Raw genomic sequence first — 19,789 nt, 5'->3', positions numbered from 1 at the left:
GTTAGAAATGGAGCAAGACTACATTTATTATATCTGCTATCAAATCTGTAGTTAATCAAAAGTTACATATGGCGAATCTCAATAGAAAACAGATTTCGTTTAAAGCTGATGGCAATTTGTTAGCAAAATGATGTTAAAATGGCAAGCTCAAACCATCTACTCAAACATTCAAACTTAGCTGGTGAGCCCAGTATTTTCAGGAGAATAGAAGAAATTGGCAGAAAAATAACCAGCTGGGGGAAAAAACCCAGTAATAAATAAATGATTCATTTTTCTTAACAAAGCAATAAACTCAAAAATAACATCAAACATTTTCACAAAAGTACCATTTAATGTTTTCTTGTACAGTTTGAGGTAATTATTTATTTATTATGCTTTCTAATAAGTCCTGCATTTTGTTACTAACAAAAACAAATGTCATTATCATCCATTGGAAAAGGCAGTCAAAATGCCAGGCTTTCATTTACATATTCATCATGAATTTTTTGTTTACAAGGTAAATGAATATACACATTAACTTTATTAGTAATGGATCTGAATTAAGAAAGAAATGTTTACTAACTTATTTTATATATCCCCACCACCTTTTTTTCCGGCCAGTTTTCTCCATTCTCCTGAAATCACTACAACTATATACAATGACACTTTCTTATCTGGGTGAATTTATGAAATCAGACTGAGACTAAGTAATTGACCAATTGTATATTGTGGCTGAATAAGTTTTTATCAATCATCTGTATATTCAGACAATGAATTATGAACATGGCATAAAAGGAGAGTCTATTTTCATTTGGGAAATACATTAGAACTAGTCATATTCAATGAAAATAAAAAAATGTTTTGATCAATAAACATAAAAATCATTTTAAAACTGCAAGAGCCCAGAAAGTTCAACAAGATAATTAAGAAGATGCTGGAGTTAGTTATTACAAATGTAATTTGAGTCAATCCATGAGGCTAGGAAAATACTTCCACAGTTTGAGTTTCCTCAATTGGTTTCTTTGTAGTTTTTACATTATAATTTAATTTTAATTGTACTTTATTTAAAAATTCAGATAGAAGTATATAACCACCACCTCGGTCCTAAAAATCATAATGCACAGTAATTTAGTCAGAGTTAATTAGTATACTAACAATGGTTTAACCGAAGACCACAAAAAGTCACATTAATATGTGCCCAATGAAAATATTTAGCTAAATTTACAGTCCAATTATAGCATCATTTCTAGTGCAAGGGTCCTAAGATGTGTGGTAGAATAGCAATCACTGTAAACAAATAGGCAATTTGGTACATCAGCTGATGGCAAGAGAAACCCTCAAACCCTGCGAATGAGCAAAAAATGCATGGTTTAATATCACCATGCAAATTCCTTCCAACTTAGTTTCCCCTCGAATTTGTCCACCTCAAACTCATCCATCATTTAGTTCCATCCACCCTCCAATGGAGCAATTAATTAATTAGGATGAGAAATACATTACGACACAGGAGATCATCATTTATCTGATAAGGCTGTGCTGGTCAAGATCAAATTAAACAGCCTAATCTTGGGCCCTACCCCTTCAGTTCAAGTACACATCTAAGCAGTTATTAAATTTAACTAAAGAATATCTTCCTCTGCACAATTTTGGGCAGTGAGTTCTAAATCTCTAGTATAGTCTGGATGAAAAGAATCCCCCTATAAGTTCTACTATTTAATAAATAGGTAGAATTTATAAATTGTTGATAACTTGTTGGCCTCTCAACAAAAGGAAATGCGTCCCAAATAAATTTATACACCTTAGAATCTTCCTTATCCCCCTCCTTTACTCTCTGTATACCCACGACTGTGTCACCACTCACAGCTCCAACCTGCGAATTAAATTTGCTGACGACACTACACTGATCGGCCTAATCTCAAATAATAATGAGGCAGCCTACAGAGAAGTCATTACCCTGACACAGTGGTGTCAAGAAAACAACCTCTCCCTCAATGTTGCAAAAACAAAGGAACTGGTCTGGACTACAGGAGGAATGGAGACAGGCTAGCCCCTATTGACATCAATGGATCTGGGATTGAGAGGGTGAACAGCTTCAAGTTCCTTGGCATAAACATCACCGAAGATCTCACCTAGTCCGTACATACTAGCTATGTGGTGAAAAAAGCACAACAGCACCTCTTTCACCTCAGAAGGTTGAAGAGGTTTGGTATGAGTCCCCAAATCCTAAGAACTTTCTATAGGAGCACAATTGAGAGCATCCTAACTGGCTGCATCACTGCCTGGTATGGAAACTGTACTTCCCTCAGTCGCAGGACTCTGCAGAGAGTGGTGCGGACAGCCCAGTCCATCTGTAGATGTGAACTTCCCACGATTCAGGACATTTACAACGACAGGTGTGTTAAAAGGGCCCGAAGGATCATTAGGGACCCGGGTCACCCCAACCACAAACTATTCCAGCTGCTACCATCTGGGAAACGGTACTGCAACATAAAAGCCAGGACCAACAGGCTCCGGGACAGCTTCTTCCACCAGGCCATCAGACTGATTAACTCATGCTGACACAGCTGTATTTCTATGTTATATTGACTATCCTGTTGTACATACAATTTATTATAAATTCTATAAATTACATATTTAGACAGAGACATAACAAAGGTTTTTACTCATGTATATGAAGGATGTAAGTAATAAAGTCAATTCAATTCAATTCTCTGTTCCAAAAAAAAGGTTGGTATATACCTATAACTAAAATCTTCTAATCCTAGAAATATATTCATAAATGTTAAGTATAAATTTTTTATATCTGCTTCCCTGGTATTTGATCCTCTCCCTATCCTGGTTAAGGCAAGCTGATGATTTCTGTTCACCCTCCTCTGATCTAATGAAAACAATGGCAGCTACAATTTTCATTTCAAGCAACACCATGAAAACTCCTCTGCAGCCTCTCCATTGAAATTACTTCTTTCCTATAATGTCTACCAGATCTAGACACAGAATGTTTGTTGTGGTCTAGCTTTTGTACATAGTTCTAACATGATCTTCTTATTCTTATATTTAAAATTTTACCAAATAAATGAAACCAATCCATATTTTTAATTGTCTGATCAACTCTAATGCTATCCATACTTTCCAGAGTACTTTTTTCTGCTACACACCATATAGCACCTTATCATTTACTTAGATTCTCCTCCCCTGCTCTGCATTCCTCTGTGTTGTTGCATCCTCCCAAATGCAGTACCTTAAAGTTCTCTGGATAAAATTTCATTTGCCATTTTCTGCCCAAATGAGCTTTCATAGAATTGATCCAAAGGCTTTAATCACTAAAAATGATCAAATATTTACTGCTAACTATGTTACATGCTATGCCATCAGCTGACATTTAACAGTAATCTTCTCATAATATTTTCTTCATATCACAATTAATGTAAACCCAAGCCACTTTTTCCCATCGTTATATGACTGTCTATGGTCTTCGGTCTTTGATCATCAGATTACCTTCACAGATTTGGAAATATTGGCCTTCTTCATGCGTTCAGGGTTAAATTCAAAAGGGTTTCGCTTTGTACCAGGAAAGAATGAACAGAGGGTTAACAAGTTGCACATGCAATGCATAATTAGCATTCTGTTATAGAGAGAGATGAGCACAACATCCCACACAGAAATCTTGGAACTGAAATGAGAGGGAAGAATTTGAGCATTGAAAGACCTCTAGCAGAAACACTGACATGAAAGAATACAGTTGCTAAGTTTACCAATATTTATTAAATTCACCAGTGCAAAAGTAAGGACAGTTTTAAAACTGGACAGTCTGGCCAAAAGAACTTAGACTCAGAGGATCAAATCTGAAAAAAAGATGCAAGTAAGTTGTTATAAATTAATTGTATCAATTGGAAGATTAAGTGAAGCTTATAACAAATCAAATTTAAAGTTAGGATAAGGTCGGGTTAATAGTAATGAAGGATTTACTTTTAAGAAAGCACAATCTTAAAAGTGACAACCTGATCAACTGAGGAGCAATTGGGAAATGCAATGGACAAAGTTGAAGGTTGCTGAGAATTTATTAATAATGTTAAGCCAGTTGTCTTTCCTCACTCTTTAGTAACTAGTAACAATGTGCTGGAACATGGGTGGGCATACCCTGTGAGCAGTACCAGACTGGCTTCTGCATCACATGGCACCTTTCCTTTAGTCAATCTATAGGTATTAGTTCTGTTAGCTTTCGCCCCAGAAACAGTTAGGTAGGACCTATGCGACTAGATCCCAGCAAAATTCATTACTCTTGGTAAGCAAATGGCAGGATTAAAAAAAATACAAAGATAATCAATATCCAGAACTAAACAAATGCATAACCTGCTTATAACTAGAATAAAATCTGCATGAAAAGATTTTGAGATGATATTTCTCCCCATCACTTACAAACTATTTCTAAGTTTATATTTTGTTTTCAAGTCAGGAAATTTCAGGATAAAATCATGTCTTATGCAACAAATTACCTCTTCTACTACCTCTTCTCAAAAGTATGCTAAGATTTTCTTCCCTCCCATTTTGAGCTAAGTCATCTGTGTGTTTTCCTAGAACAACAAGTATAATATAATTATCTGTATTTAAATACAATGATTTTGGAATTGCACATCTGTTTTCTATGTCAGAACATGCAGCAAAACAATAAACATGCTCTGCAAATTCAATAAAATTTTGAAAAAATCCTTTAAGTGTCAATCCACACTGCAGCACTACACACAAAAAAGGCAAACAGAATAGAGCACTCACAAAAAAGTCTCTAAAGATTGAGCAGGTATTTTCACAAAATACTAGTCCTGCTGCTCTCCTCTCTCGCAAGTATCCAGACCCAAAGTTTCCTTCGAAGACATTCTTAAGGAAGATGGAAGTGAAAGAGAAAGCAAAGAGTGATGGGGTTGGACAGGTACGTGCTGCAGGGAAAGGCAGAATGGAATGTAGGAACAGCCGGCTTATTGGGAGGAAAACTAAGATAGAGAGAAATAGTAGCCAATGCATTTAATACTTTTTAATAATAATTAAAGAGTGCACGATTTCTCAAACTGTGTGCGCATGCAACAAGGAAAGAAGCAGTTTCTCAATCACCGTAGAAATCAGCATCAAATTCAATAATTCAAACTTGGAAACACTGAATAATTTCATATCCAAAAACTTCACCCATAGAGGTTCTCCATGTAAAAACCAACTGGTTATTTCTACAAAGTATAAGGGTAAGAGTTCTTATAGAAATCAACAGAAAATCCTGTCGTCAACAGTTAGTTCAGTCTCAGAAGCAACTCTGATTCTAAGTCTTCCAATTTAATGATGATTTTTTAAGAATGACAAATAATCCACAAGTTGTTTATTTATTTAGGGATGCAGTGCGGATCAGGCCCTTGTGACCTAGTGAGCTGTACCACCCAGCAACCCACCTATTTAACCCTGGCCTAATCACAGGACAATTTACAATGACCAATTCATCTACTAACCGCTTCATCTTCGGAATATGGGAGTAAACCAGAGGATCCAAGGAATCAACAAGCTCACAGAAAAGACATTGAACGTTCTTACAAACAGCGCTAGAATTAACTTTGATCTCCTAACATCCTGAGCTGTAATAGTGTTGTGCTAACCACTAGGCTACTGTGGCACCGTTCCTCATTCCCATAGTATTCTTGGCTCGAAACATCAAGATTCCCAATATTGAGATACAAGACTGAAGTCTCTCTTGCCTCTATGTAGTATTACCTAACTGACAACAAACAAGACATCCATCCACACTCTGTAGTGATGCCTTTGAGATCGTGTGGTTACAGTAGTCAATGTAACAGCTGTGACAAAAAACCACGTTATCAGAAGATTGATGCTAATGAGAGAGATATAAGGGAGACAATGGAGAAACGTTCAAAATGTTAATGAGAGAGGAGAGAGAGATAATGAAAAGAGACACAATTCAGGATATTGACAGACCGGTTGCTTTGAACCTGAACTGTTTGAAGTTTGATGGACAGGCGATACCCCAGCAGGGGGATAAAAAGAACAGGTTCGCTAAGGCACAAGACACCACGAGATCATGAGATAACGAGACCCTGGAAGAGCGGTGTACCCCCACAAGTTGGTCGGAGTTTGGAGGTCTGGTTCACGGGAACCGACCATAGATGCACAGGGTGAAAAGGGTACGATCGGTGGCAACCTGGTGTGTGTGTCCGCCCTTGCCTGGGTGCCGGGTTCACCGTGGAAGAACGGTCGTATCCGGAACGGAGGGGTCACAGTCAGTGACCACAGAAGACATAAAAGGGTCTGCCCGAAAGCCAACTGCGAAGAACATCAAAGGTCTGCTTGAATCAAATTTGCATTCTCTCTCTCTCTCCAACGGCACAACAGCGATTAATGCGAACTGTACTAAGCTGAACTGAACTCTGCGTCACTTGAGACTGATCATTTTACCCCTAGACTGCGATAGAGCTTGGTTGATTCCTATTACCCTAGTTCTGTGTACATGTGTGTTTTATCATTGCTAACCTGTTGCATTAAATCCTTACGATTAGAGTACTGTGTTACTTATTTCTTTAATAAAACTTTATTAGTTTCTGTTAAACCAGACCCCAACTAGTGGTCCATTTCTGCTGGTTTGGCAACCCAGTTATGGGGTATGTAACACAGCTTACAACAGGCTACCCCTCCTCAGAGTTAAACCATCCATACAACCAAGACTGTCTCAGTAACCAATCGAGCAATGGTCCAGTAAGACCCAACTCCCAGTATATGATCAGAGGTTTTTAAAAAAATGAATTAGATAGGGAGATGAAAGATCATTTATTCAACTAGAGAAATGAACTAGGAATTTTTACTGAAAATTAGCAAGTCCTAATAGAAATTGGCATTTACACCATGGTCGATGCTTTAGCATGACAATCTAAATAAAAATCTAATTCTTGGAAATCTTAAAGAGATGAAAAGAAATATTCCGGAAATCAGCGCAGAGATTAGGAAAGTTAACATTTTTGAAAGACAAGCTTTCATTACATTAGGAAAGCTGAGAAATAAACAACTTTACAGATGCAAATGAGGGTGAAGGAAGATCACTTTGAAAAGCACAGATCTGAAATAAGCAGAAAGTGGGATTCTCAGATAACAGGAGCAGTTACTGACTAATTAAGGTCCGACAAGACTACAAGAACACAAGACCACAAGACCATAAGACATAGGAATAGAATTAGGAACATCTGGCCCATCGAGTCTGCTCCACCATTCAATCAATAGTTGTCATGATGAAGATGCTGGGTTGCATTCTAGCTCAGAAGATAGAAGATTTGGATTTTCATTAACACCAACTTTATTCTATGCCAAAATGCAATCTCAACAAAATAATGAAATCTGCCCAGAAATATATTGCAAAGCTAAACTGATTTGTTTTGAAAAAAGGGTGGATTTCAATTTCTGTGACACTATTACTACAACCTAAGTACACCTGACTACACCTTCTACAATTAGGAGGAATTATAGAAGAAAAATAAATTAAGATCAGTTTAAGAATACCTTAATATTAACTCCATTATCTCAAAACAAACATGTCCTACAGACTATCATAAAATATAGTTTTACCTGTTGTAATATACTTGAATACTCACCAAAAGAATAGATTTGATATCCCCAAATAGGAGGCAACATTAGCATTAGATACATCAGAAGTTTGAAATAAACCAAAAAAAACTATTATGGAAACTTCAAAGAACCTCTAGAGTTTGGGAAGCTTTTGTGAAGTAGTTCCAGGTCCAAGTTAATTCTGTAAAAGCACTGAAATGCTTATATAATGTCCAAAACAAAAACATTTTTGAAGTTTAGAGGTAAAATTCTTGAGTGCTGCATTCAGAAAAATAGTTCAATCTTGATTTGTTCCAAGGTATAACATAGAATGAATATGGATCAGGGAGAGGACAGAGCAGATTTTGACTCTGTGATTCAAAATGGGGAAGAAAGTCCTTGTAGTGTCAGCAAACAAAAATATTTTGCAGCTTTCAACTAGCAAAGAACATACTGATGTCAAGCAGAAAATACCAATAATAAATATGGGCAAAACACATAGAAGCAGAATTAGGCCATTCAGCCCATTGAAGCTTTTCTGCAATTCCATCATGGCTGATTTACTATCTCTCTCAACTCCATTTTCGTGCCTTCTCCCTGTAACCTTTGACACCCTGAATAATCAAGAACTTATCAATCTCTGCCTTAAATATACCCAATGATTTGGCCTGCATAGCTGTGGCAATTAATTCCACAGATCCATCGCCCTCTGGCTAAAGAAATTTCTTCTCATCTCTGTTCTAAATGGGTGTCCCTCTATTCTGAGGCTGTACCCTCTGGTCCCAGACTCACCCACTATAGGAAACATCCTCTCCACATCCACTCTATCTAGGCCTTTCAATATTTGATAAGTGTCATTGAGATCCCACTCATACATCTAAACTCCAGCAGGTACAGGCCCAGAGCTTATCAAATGTTCCTCACGACCAGGTGGCTTATTTGTCTCTTTTAAATGGAGCAGAAAATCTTCACACAAACAACATTCTGAAGAATGACTATATTGAAAATACATTTCAACTTACTGGCAGATTCTTGGCACAGTCGAGATAGACGATGAGTAAGGCAGAGGAAAGCCCATCATTGGCAGTTCCTTTGATAGCTCTGGTGCTAGCCATTGCCTGGATCACAGCAAAAATAAATAGAAATTTGCATCTGTTAGATTTATTGCACCATTATTCTCATAGCATGATATCTCAATCCCCATAAGAAGTAATACAATTAAATTAGATTGTTCAGTGCATTGTACTATATACGATGTGTAGGATGCTAATATACTAGCACATAACATTTCTTTATTACTGTCAGGGAGAAAAAAAATTAAAGGACGATCCTATTCAGGTAATTGTACCTGAAGTTCAAAAATCTCAAACTCAAACCACAAAAGTATGGTAAAGTGTAGAAGAGAGAAGATGCAAGATTAGAGTTAATTTATGATTGAAGCATTTGCAGAGTATTTCCTGAGGAAGCACCCAACAGTAAACTGGATAGCAAGCTGAGGGTGGGGGTAGGGTGTAACCAGCTTTGCTTCCTCTTGAGGGCTTTTATAAAAGTAATCATTCAGTATGTGCTTAATTTGTTAGTGTATATTTAAATAAGTATAGTTCCGACTATTTTTAACAAAAACACCCATGTCCAAGCATTTATTAAGCAAACCAAAGTGAGCATGTTGGAAAAAGTGAAAGCAGTAAAGATCTATTCAAGTCTTCTGTCCGATTTAGTAAGGGGATACTTCTGGTTAATAACCGATTAGCTTTGAGTTTAACTCTTGTCATATTCAGAGGAAAACTAATATTAAACTATCAGTATGTCTAGATTAAACATCCATCTCCTAAAACTTGATCGAAACATAACAGCACTTACTTTGCAGAATGCAATAGAGAAAACATTAAGTACCTGAGGCAGAAGGTCAGCTGCTGACAGCAGAGATAGCCACTCCAATTTCAAGTGCAGTTTTCCTCTGCTCACCTCATCCAAATCAAACCACTGTTCACAGATAAAATGATCAAATACCAGGAACATTAGAATCAAGGGTCACAATCAATACCTGTTACTACAGTCTAAAGTTCCTTTCCATTCAGAATTAGTCAACTTATTTTATTTAAAATCTTTTTGTTTAAGCAATAAATGATAATCCATTTGACTCCAAATGAAAAGGGCCAACACATGTGACACAACTGTACCTGATCAATTAGCTGTTCCTTCTGAACTTCAACAAGGTCAATCATAAGGCTGAAATGAAATGATACACATTTTATAAAACCAGCAATTAAAAGTTTCTGCTCTATGCATTTAGTTATTTGAGCTATTCACAACTACAATAACTCTGCTTTGCAATCAGTTCTCCTTATCATTTAGGAAGGTAGAATTCAGTTGTGAATAGTGTGCTCTATGACTTGCATTGGTATCTGAAACACCATCACATAAGTCTTCAAATTTTGTTCTCACCCTGCCCTATTTCTGTATCTTCTACCAAGACTATATCATTCTAGGATCCCCATTACCAACCCACCCATCCACAAACAATCGTTTTGCATTTGTCCCTTCTTTCAATTCATCAGGACAGGGATTTGTGCTTTCATCAGTCTAATCTCCATTTTGTGGAATTTCCTTCCTAAACCCTCTTCACCAGTGTAAATTGATGTGAAGGGATCTAAGATTGGAATTGCAATTGGTTTATTATTGTCACATGTACCGAGATACAGTGAAAAACCTATTTTACATATTGTTCATACAGATCAGATTATATAGTGCACTGAGGTAGAACAAAGTAAAAGAATAACAATGCAGAATAAAGTGTAACAGCTACGAAGAAAAAGCAGTGAGGTAAACTGTAAGAAGATCATAACAAGGTAGATTCTGAGGTCAATAGTTCATCTTATTGCAATGTCAAGGATAGTTTCTAATCCACTATAATAAGACTATTATATTACATCTTATTTACTTCTTAGATCTATAATAGCTTGCAACGGAGTAATCCCCAACCATCCAATTCCCCAAAACCTGTATCCATAAAACTAATTCTCTCACACATGCCTATCAACTCTGTATCTTTTGTTATTTATCTACAGCGATTAGTGTTTACAGCTGCTTATGTATCAATCAAAATAACTTTGGGATATGAAAGGAAACCAGAATAGCCAATGAAAAACACACACAAAATGCGAGAGGAACTCAGCAGGCCAGGCAATGAAAAGCTAGGTAGTTAGGCAGAAAGCTGAAAAGCAAGAGCTCCATGGTAGTAATCTCTCGATTGCTCCCTGTGCCACGTGCCAGTGAGGATAAGAATAGGAAGATTTGGCAGATGAAAGCATGGTTGAGAAACTGGTCACAGGGAGCAGGGTTTCAGAGTTCTGGACATTGGGATCTCTTCTGGGGAAGTTATCACCTGTACAAAGGGGATGGGTTACACCTGAACCCGAGGAGGACTAATATCCTCACAGGCAGGTTTGCTAGAATTGTTGGCAAGAGTTTCAACTAACTTGGAAGGAGGTTTGGAAACTCAGTGATGGGGCTGAGGACTGGGCAGAAACAGTGTGCAGTAAGACTGTCAGGAAGGACTGGCAGATGGTAGGGTAAAATTGCAGTCAGTGGAATGGATTGCAGTGTAACGGGGCCAATGCACACAGTATATGGAATAAGATAGATGATTTTGCAGCACAGTTAGAAATTGGCATGTATGATGTGGGCATCACTGAGTCGGGGCTGAAAGATTATATTTGGGAGCTTAACATCAAGGATATACATTGTATCGAAAGGACAAGCAGGTAGGCAGAGGGGGTAGCATGGCTTTATTGGTAAAAAATCAAATCAAATCCTTAGAAAGAGGTGACGTTTCAGGTCGAAAGCCTTCGCAGGACTTTCATTCAGGAGAACTGGAATATAACACTCAAAGATGTAATGCTGGGGCTTCATAAGGCACTGGTGAGGCCTCACTTGGAAGAATGCGAGCTATTTTTGGTCCCTTATCTAGAAAAATGAGGGAGGATCTCATTGAAACCTAAAGAATGTTGAAAGGCCTGGATAGAGTAGGTGTGGAGAAGGTGTTTCCTATAGTGAGGGAGATAGGATCAAAGGGGACAGCCTCAGAGTGGAGGGACATTGCTTTAGAATGGAGATGAGGAGGAATTTCTTTTGGCAGAGAATGGCGAATCCGTGGAATTTGTTGGCTGTGAAGGCCAGGTGTATCTAAAGCAGAGTCGGATAGATTCTGAAAATCCAGGGTGTGAAAGGTTATGGGGAGAAGGTAGGAGAATGGAGTGAGGAGGGAAATAGATCAGTCATGATCAAATGGCGGAGCAGACTCAATGGGCCAAATAGCCTAATTCTGCTCCTTTATCTAATAGAAAACCTATACAAAAGTACACACAAAATGCCAGGGGAATTCAGTAGATCAGGCAGCATCTACAGTATGGAAACGAATAAACAGTCAACATCAATGAAAATCTATGCTATTGCAAGAACATTCAAACTCTATGTACTCTGCCACCTATATCAGGATCAAACCCAGGTCCCTGATGCTGTAAGGAAACAGTACTAACTATTGCACCACAATGCCATTTTCTCAGATCAAAATACCCCTGCATTTTTATTCATCTCATCCCATCTACTGCGTACATTTTCCTCAGATGACTTGTCTTAACCAATAAACTTATTGAAACGTTACACATCAAGCCAGTTGCTTCCCTCTGTCACTACAAATCCCATGCCAATTCGCTACGTAGCAGTGGAAAGGAACACTTCACTCGCATTGCCAATTGTTTACTCTCATCTCCAACAGCACTCCCACCAATCCCACGTTTGGTGTGCCAGTTTCAGAGGAGCCACTGGATTGCACAGAGGGAAAGAGCTTAAAAGAAGCAATTGGGGGCAGTCAGCACACTTTGTACACCACAATTTCTGAGGAGCCATTGGATTGCATAGAAGGAGAGAGAGCTTAAAAGAATTCAGCAGGGGCAGTCGGCTCTTTCTGCGTGCTTTGCTGTGTGAGTGGGCCAGTTTTGGAAGTAGAGAGTCGAGGCTTTGGTTCTTCGAGGCTTCAGCGAGAAGAGCACAGGCTGTAGGTAGATTTTTTGTTATTATATATTTAGAGCAGTGGGTGTGCCAGGCAGGATAGTGGAATGCTCCCCTTACGGGATTTGGGAAGACAGCGTCCTGGTGACTACAACTGCAAGCTGCAGCTTCTAACAGACCGTGTGAAGGAATTGGAGCTGGAAGTAGATGAACTGTGGATCATTTGGGAGGGTAAGGGATTGATAGACAGACATACAGGGAGGTAGTTACACCCAAGGTGCAGGATACAGGTAACTGGATGACTGTCAGAAGGAGAGAGGGGTAGGCAGCTGGTGCAGAGAACTGCTGCACCCATTCCATTCAAAAAGCGGTATACTGCTTTGGATACTGTTGGTGGGAATGATCTAGCAGAGGAAAGACACAGCAATCAGATTTCTGACATTTAGTCCGGCTCTGTGGCTCAGAAGGGAAGGGAAGAGGTGAGCTGTAATGAGAAGGGATTCGTTGGTTAGGGGAACAGAAAGGAGGTTCCGTGGATGAGACTGAGATTCCTGGATACGATGTTGCCTCCCAGGTGCAGGGTCAGGGACATCTCAAATTGAACCCATGGGAGGGTCATGACATCCTGCAAAGTGAGTTCAGGGAGTTAGGTGTTAAATGACAGGACCGCCAGAGTTTGCTACCCATACCATGTGTCAGTTTAACATGTGGCTAAGGATATCGCGCAGGAGGGAGGGCCTCAAATTTCTGGATTATTGGGCTCTTCCAAGAAATTTGGGAACTGTACTGAAGGGATGGTTTGTACCTGAAGTGGAAGAGGACTAACATCCGGGTGGGAAGGTTTGCTCGTGCTGCATGGGGTTGGTGGGGGAGAAGTAGTCTTTAAACTAGAGTTGCCAGGGGATGGGATGCAGAGCGCCAGAACAGATAGTGGTGTGGCTGTGGAGAAAGAATGGAGGGCCCTACTGAAGGGTTTTGGCCCGAAATGTCAACTATACTCTATTCCATAGATGCTGCCTAGCTTGCATCTTCAGTATTTTATGTTGCTTGGATTTCCAGCATCTGCACATTTTCTCTTGTTCGGAATAAGAAAGATGTGACCACGTTAACGGGATTATATTAGAGACCACCCAGCAGTCCAGAGGATTTACAGAAGCAAATTTATAGAGAAATTGTGGATTGTTGCAAGAAACATAAGGTTGTGATAGTAGATGATTTTAACTTTCCATATATTGACTGGGATTCCCATGTTGTAAAATGGCTGGATGGGAAAGATTTTGTAAAATGTGTTCAAGAAAGTTTCCTTAATCAGTATATAGAAATTCCAATTAGGGAGATTGTGATACTAGATCTCCTATTAGGGAATGAGACAGAGACAGAAGTTTGTAGGGGAACACCTTGCATTTAGTGATCATGTTACCATTACTTTCAAGGTAATTATGGAAAAAAGTAGCTCTGGTCCACGGTTCAGAATCTCAATTGGAGAAAGGCCAGTTTTGATGGTACCAGAAAGTGGGAGGCCTTCAAAAGTGACATTTTAAGTAGTATTTGCATGTTCTTGTCAGAATAAAAGGCAAGGGTAACAGCTGATGACTTTTGATGAATTTTCCTAAAGTGACCCAAAATGCGCAAAAATGAAAAAAATTTGGCTTAAAAAATGGCATTTAGGGTGTTTTTACTGCTGTCAAATGTCAAAATGGGTCAAATTTGATCCAAACTGTTTGTAAGGGTTAAGGAACCTTGGCTTTCAAGACATAATGAGGCCCTGGTTAAGAAAAATAAATGAGATGCATAGCAGGTATAGATAAGTATGAACAAATGAGATACTTGACGAATATAAGATATACAACAGAACACTTAAGAAAATCAGGAGAGCCAAAAGAAGGCATGAGGTTGCTCTAGCAAACAAGATGAAGGAGAATCCTAAGGGTTTCTACAGATATATTGAGGAAAAGGATAGTAAGGGTCAAAATTGGTCCTCTGTAAGATCAGAATGTTAATCTATGTGTAGAGCCAACAAAGTTGGGGGAGATCTTAAATGAATTTTTTGCATCTGTATTTACTTGGGAGAGATTAGACATTGGAAGAAGCCAGAGAGTGGTACTAGATGATTGCCTCTCTGATTGGAGGCCTGTAACTAGTGGTATGCTGCAGGGGTCACTGCTGGGTCCATTGTTGTTTGTCATCTATATCAGTGATCTGTATGATAATATGGTAAACTGGATCAGCAAATTTGCAGATGACACCACGGTAGGGGATGTAATGGAGAGTGGGGAAGAATATCAAAGTCTGTAGTGGGATATGGACCAGTTGGATTTAATGCAGACATGTGTGAGGTGTTTCACTTTGGAAGGACCAACCAGTGTAGGGCACTATGGAGTGTGGTAGAACAGAGAGATCTGGGAATAAAGATCCATAATTCGTTGAAAACGGAGTCATAGGTAGATCGGTTCATAAAGAAAGCTTTTGGCACATTGGCCTTCATAAATCAATGTACTGAGTACGGGAGTTGGGATGATATATTGAAATTATTTAAGACATTGGTGAGGCCTAATTTGGAGTATTTTCTGCAGTTTTGGTCACCTACCTGCAAGAAAGATGTAAATAAGATTGAAAGAGAAAATTGACAAGGACATTGGCCCAGAATTTGAGTTATAGGGAAAGGTTGAATAGGTTAGGAGGTTTTTCCCTAGGACATAGAAAATTGAGGGAAGATTTGATAGAGATGCTTATCCTCGGCCATTAGGCTCTGTAATGAGTCAATCTATAGCCGATGAGCCCCTCCTGCTAGACTGTTTGTGGTAACTTGTTTTTATTATTCTACTTCTCTTCTAATATTTATATTTATGCACTTGCAATGCTACTGTGACACTGTAATTTCCTTTGAGATCTATTCATCTATCTAAAATTATGAGAGGCATAGATAGGGCAAAAGCAAGCAGGTTTTTTTCCATTGAGGTTGGGTGAGACTGCAACTAGAGGATATGGGTTGAGAGTCAAAGGTGAAATGTTTAAGGGGAACAGGCCACAGAGAATGCAACACAGCAGACAGCAAAGATTATGAACAGCAGGACAAATTCAGCAATTTGTGCAACAAATGGTACAACATTTTATCTTTTCTTAATATGTGTTCAGCAGTTTATCATCAATATAATACAAAAATTTTCATTTTTTACCTGCCAAGGAAATCATCTTTGTCTGGGTCTTCATCAAAGAGTTCAATCTCAAGTAATTGGCCAGGATTTTCATAGATCAATGCCTTTGAACAGAAAATATTTAAACAAAACTTAAGTTTTATGTGACAAAATTAGGTAGCAGTTTTACAGAATAAATAATGAAAATAGTCCTCATATGATATTTTTAAAATAAAGCATCTATGCACTGATTTAAAACTCATTTTGTCATGACACTGGAGGCTACTCAGCCAATCAACCTGAAAAAATCCAATCTCAAATGCCCATTAACCCCTGCAACTCTGGATGTTACTTATAACAGAAAACTAATCATTCAACTCATCTTTGGTTATTGGAAGAATCCATCACACTGGGAGGAGATCCACACAGTCACACATCATACTAACTCCACACTGACAGTATAGGTCAGGATCAACTTGGGACTGCTGGTGATGCACAGCAGCACCACAAATGCTGCATCATCTAACTGATAAAGGTGGTGATGTGCTGATTACCAGCCACCTTCTTGATCCACTGCAGTTCTTGAAAGGATAATGTAACACTGGAGGCAGTTCAAAACAGAAATACAAGGCTTAATTCCTGGGATTAGATGACATATCAACAGAGGACTGATAGGTTGCCTCTGACCTGCCGCAATTCACCTACTGCCACAACAAGTCTACAGCAGGAACACTCTCACTGGCTCTTCACTCTGCTTTGGAGTACCTAGACAACAGTACAACATACTGTATGTCAGGCTGCTACTTATCAATTACAGCTCAGTATTTTAACGCCACCATTCCCCCAGTACCAGTGACCAAGCTTCAAAACATGAGCCTCAGTACCTCTTTCTGCAACTAGATCCCTGACTTCCTATTGTGAGACCACAGTCAGTGTGGACTGATAATTCTCAATGAGAAACAACACAGGAACACCTCAGCCATGCATGCTTAGTCCACTGCTCTAATCTCATTAAACCAGATTTTTGAGGTTACAAGATATGGTGGTGTAAATTACTGCTTCTGCTGATGGTTCACAGGCCCTCATGGAAGCTCAGCTTTAAGCTGCCAAATGAGTCCAAGCTATTCAACGTGATCGTACTGCCCAAGCAAAACAGATCCCCTCACCGTGAAAAACATTAATACTATTTATAACACTTATAAATTATGAAAATATTAAATTTTCAATTAGCAGAACCCAGCTGACTAAAACAGCTAAAAGATGAAGCCAAGAACTGACTGAATTATTGAAAAAAAATACCAGCTGAATTTTGCAGGAAATCAAAATCAGCATCTCTACTTGGGGTTGGAGAGCCATGTATCTGAAAGAGAAACATTCACACTGGTAGCTCCATGTACATAACTGGAATATTTCAGACCAGCAAAAAAAATCCAGGACCTGTTTTATTGAGTCTTGCATTGGTGCCTATGAAGAAACATTCACTATGTTCTAAAGAGGAATGGTCAGAACTATCAACAAAAGCCACTGGAGCATCTAACAGGAAAACCTGCTGTGTTTATCAGAGCTGCTATGAGAAACCCGAAGTTGCCAGAACAATGGGAATGTGCAGATGGGCTGGTTTTAAAAATAGTTTTACTGAACCATGTGGGTCAATTAAACCAAAATACAATTTAAAATATTGGAAATGAACTGAAATTAATTCAGCAAACTCTCAACTAGGATTTTTTTTAAAAAATGTATACTTCCTATATAATTAAGCTAAGTATATAATAGCTTCATTAGTTGACTTAGATAGCAGTCCAATATCATCATTCAAAATTTTAACTTGAGATATTAAAAGCATTTCAAGACTAACTATTGTGTTTTTATATGCAAGTCAATTTCAATTAAAAAAAGTAACCTGCTTTCACAAAACATACCAAAGTATGGTACCTAGAAGGCATACGAAGGCATATGGCATGCTTGTCTTTATTAGTGAGTGGTTCAGAAGGCATATGACATGCTGGTCTCAACTCAGTTGAAGCACGAGTTCAAAAGTCAGGGAATTATCTTGCAGCTTTATTAAACTATAGTTAGGGCCATGTGGAGCACTGCATACAGCTCCGGTTACCCTATTATAGGAAGCATCTTGAGGTGTTGGACAGGGTGGATGAGGTTTACCAGGATGCCGTGTGAGTTAGACAGGTTGGACAAACTTGGGTTGTGTCCTCTGCAGCAGCAAAGGCCGAGGGGAGATAAGATAGAGATTATAAACTTATGAGGGTAACACGCACAAAATGCTGGAGGAACTCAGCAAGCCAGGCAGCATCTATAGGAAAGAGCACAGTCGACTTATCAGGCTGAGACCCTTCAGCAGGACTGGAGAAAAAAAGATGAGGAGTCAGAGTTAGAAGGGAGAGGAGAAAGAAACACAAGATGATAACTGAAACTAAGGGGGGGAGGGGTGAAGTAAAGAGCTGGGATCACAGAGGGGGAGATTATGAGAGACATAGATAAGAGTAGACATATCTTCCCCCCCCCCCCACCCCGAGCCAAAATGTCCAATACCAGAGGTCCAATACCAGGGGATGTATGGGGTGTCAGGGAGGGGTAGCACCTCTGGTGGGGGAACATGTCGCGTCCTTTTCAGGGCGGTTAGTCCACCTTTGGTCCCCACCTGGCACTCAGCTCTCACCTGTGGCTCCCCGTAGCTGTTTGCATGCGACAGCGGCCACACCCCGGGCAACAGCTTCGACAAGCCGGCTAAACCAGGTGAGGGTAGCCGACGGGTCTCAAACCCTCGGTGAGATAGGGAGTTGTCTATCCCAGCATGTGAAGACAGACTCCGGCGGATTGAGCGGACGAGACCAATGGAAGGTCCAACGGTCAAGAAGGCAGTCTCTGCAAGTGTCGTGGAACGTGTAGAGCAGGACAAGACACAGAAGACGTCCTGGTCATCCACTGCGCCTAGTCCCATCTCCAGCCCTCTAGACTCTGTCTTGCCACTGGATCCAGATGGGAATTGGGAAGAGAGAGTGAGGCTGACGCTGCGCAACTCTCCCTCAATTAAATCCAAATCACACGCTAGTCTCGACACCATCATATGGTGTCGAGGTCCTCATCAACGTCTTTGAAGGACGAACAACAACCAGAGGTTATGCACTTAAGATGAGAAGGAGTAATTTCAAAGAAGATGCAAGGGGCAAATTGCATTTTCTTACACTCAGAGAGGGGTAGATGCTAGCAATGCGCTGCCTGGGGTGATGGTAGAGGCAGAAACATTAGATTTTTAAGAGACATCTAGATAGACACATGAATGTGAGAATAAGAGAAGAATATGGATATTATGTAGGCATAAGGGATTACTTTGGTTGGCCAATTTATTTGGTTCAGCACAACATTGTGGGTCAAAGGGTCTGTTCCTGTACTGTTGCTTTTCCTATGTTCAATGTAACTGAAACATACTCCAACTTAAAGCAGCTTCTAATAGCCTCTTAAAATAATCTCAGCTTTGAATGACCTGGGCAAGTGTCCATGGAATTCAGGAGCCAGTATACAACTTGCCCTACTTGCACATAAAACTAGTACAGATTCATAGTCAAACTATAACTACCTCATAAACCTCATTCCATTTTGGATTTAGATTTTCCTTGATAGTTTTGCTTTGGAACATCTGGTTACCAATACGAACAATGCCATAAGGGTCAGATTTTCCTTTTGCAAGTCCTTTCAGATACGTGTCCTTCCATATCAGATCTTGAGCTTCAGTGAAGTATATTCTTAGAAACCCCTATGAAAAAGAAAAGCGGAAATGGAAATAAATAAAATCCATCATCTGACATGATCAGCAGAATTAGATGAGGATTGATTACGTAAGTAATTTCACTGAAGTTCTCAAACAGCATCAGTCATAATGTAAAACATCTAAACTGAATATAACAACCATAAGTATCATTTAGGAAGGGAAAAGAGACCAAGCTGAGATGTCTGGTCAAGCTTCCATACTTTAACCATTACATAAGCTTCTATGACAGCTGTAGTATAGTTCACCAATACCTATGAGGGGTGATTGATAAGTTCATGGCCTAAGATAGGAGATGAGTTAT

The 19,789-nt window shown here is 39.2% G+C and overlaps 1 protein-coding gene across 4 annotated transcripts in view; it reads right to left on the bottom strand.

Annotated features, from left to right (window-relative positions):
• Nucleotides 1-19,789, bottom strand: part of esyt2b (extended synaptotagmin-like protein 2b) — a 200,906-nt gene that overhangs the window by 24,875 nt on the left and 156,242 nt on the right. The window contains exons 9-15 of one of the 4 annotated variants that reach the window (XM_063044411.1): nt 19,297-19,473; nt 15,747-15,829; nt 9,741-9,789; nt 9,454-9,543; nt 8,583-8,678; nt 4,750-4,851; nt 3,475-3,537 (exon numbers count right to left, since the gene is read on the bottom strand). In XM_063044411.1, the coding sequence (XP_062900481.1) occupies nt 3,475-3,537; nt 4,750-4,851; nt 8,583-8,678; nt 9,454-9,543; nt 9,741-9,789; nt 15,747-15,829; nt 19,297-19,473 (660 nt within the window). The remainder of the gene's footprint in view (nt 1-3,474; nt 3,538-4,749; nt 4,852-8,582; nt 8,679-9,453; nt 9,544-9,740; nt 9,790-15,746; nt 15,830-19,296; nt 19,474-19,789) is intronic. The other 3 variants (XM_063044412.1, XM_063044413.1, XM_063044414.1) reach the window with 3 other exon arrangements.

This window comes from Mobula hypostoma, chromosome 3 (assembly GCF_963921235.1).
Source record: "Mobula hypostoma chromosome 3, sMobHyp1.1, whole genome shotgun sequence".
In the NCBI taxonomy this organism is placed as follows: Eukaryota; Metazoa; Chordata; class Chondrichthyes; order Myliobatiformes; family Myliobatidae; genus Mobula; species Mobula hypostoma.
The sequence above is the reverse complement of the archived record's forward strand: the minus strand, read 5'-3'. Positions and strand labels throughout refer to the sequence as shown.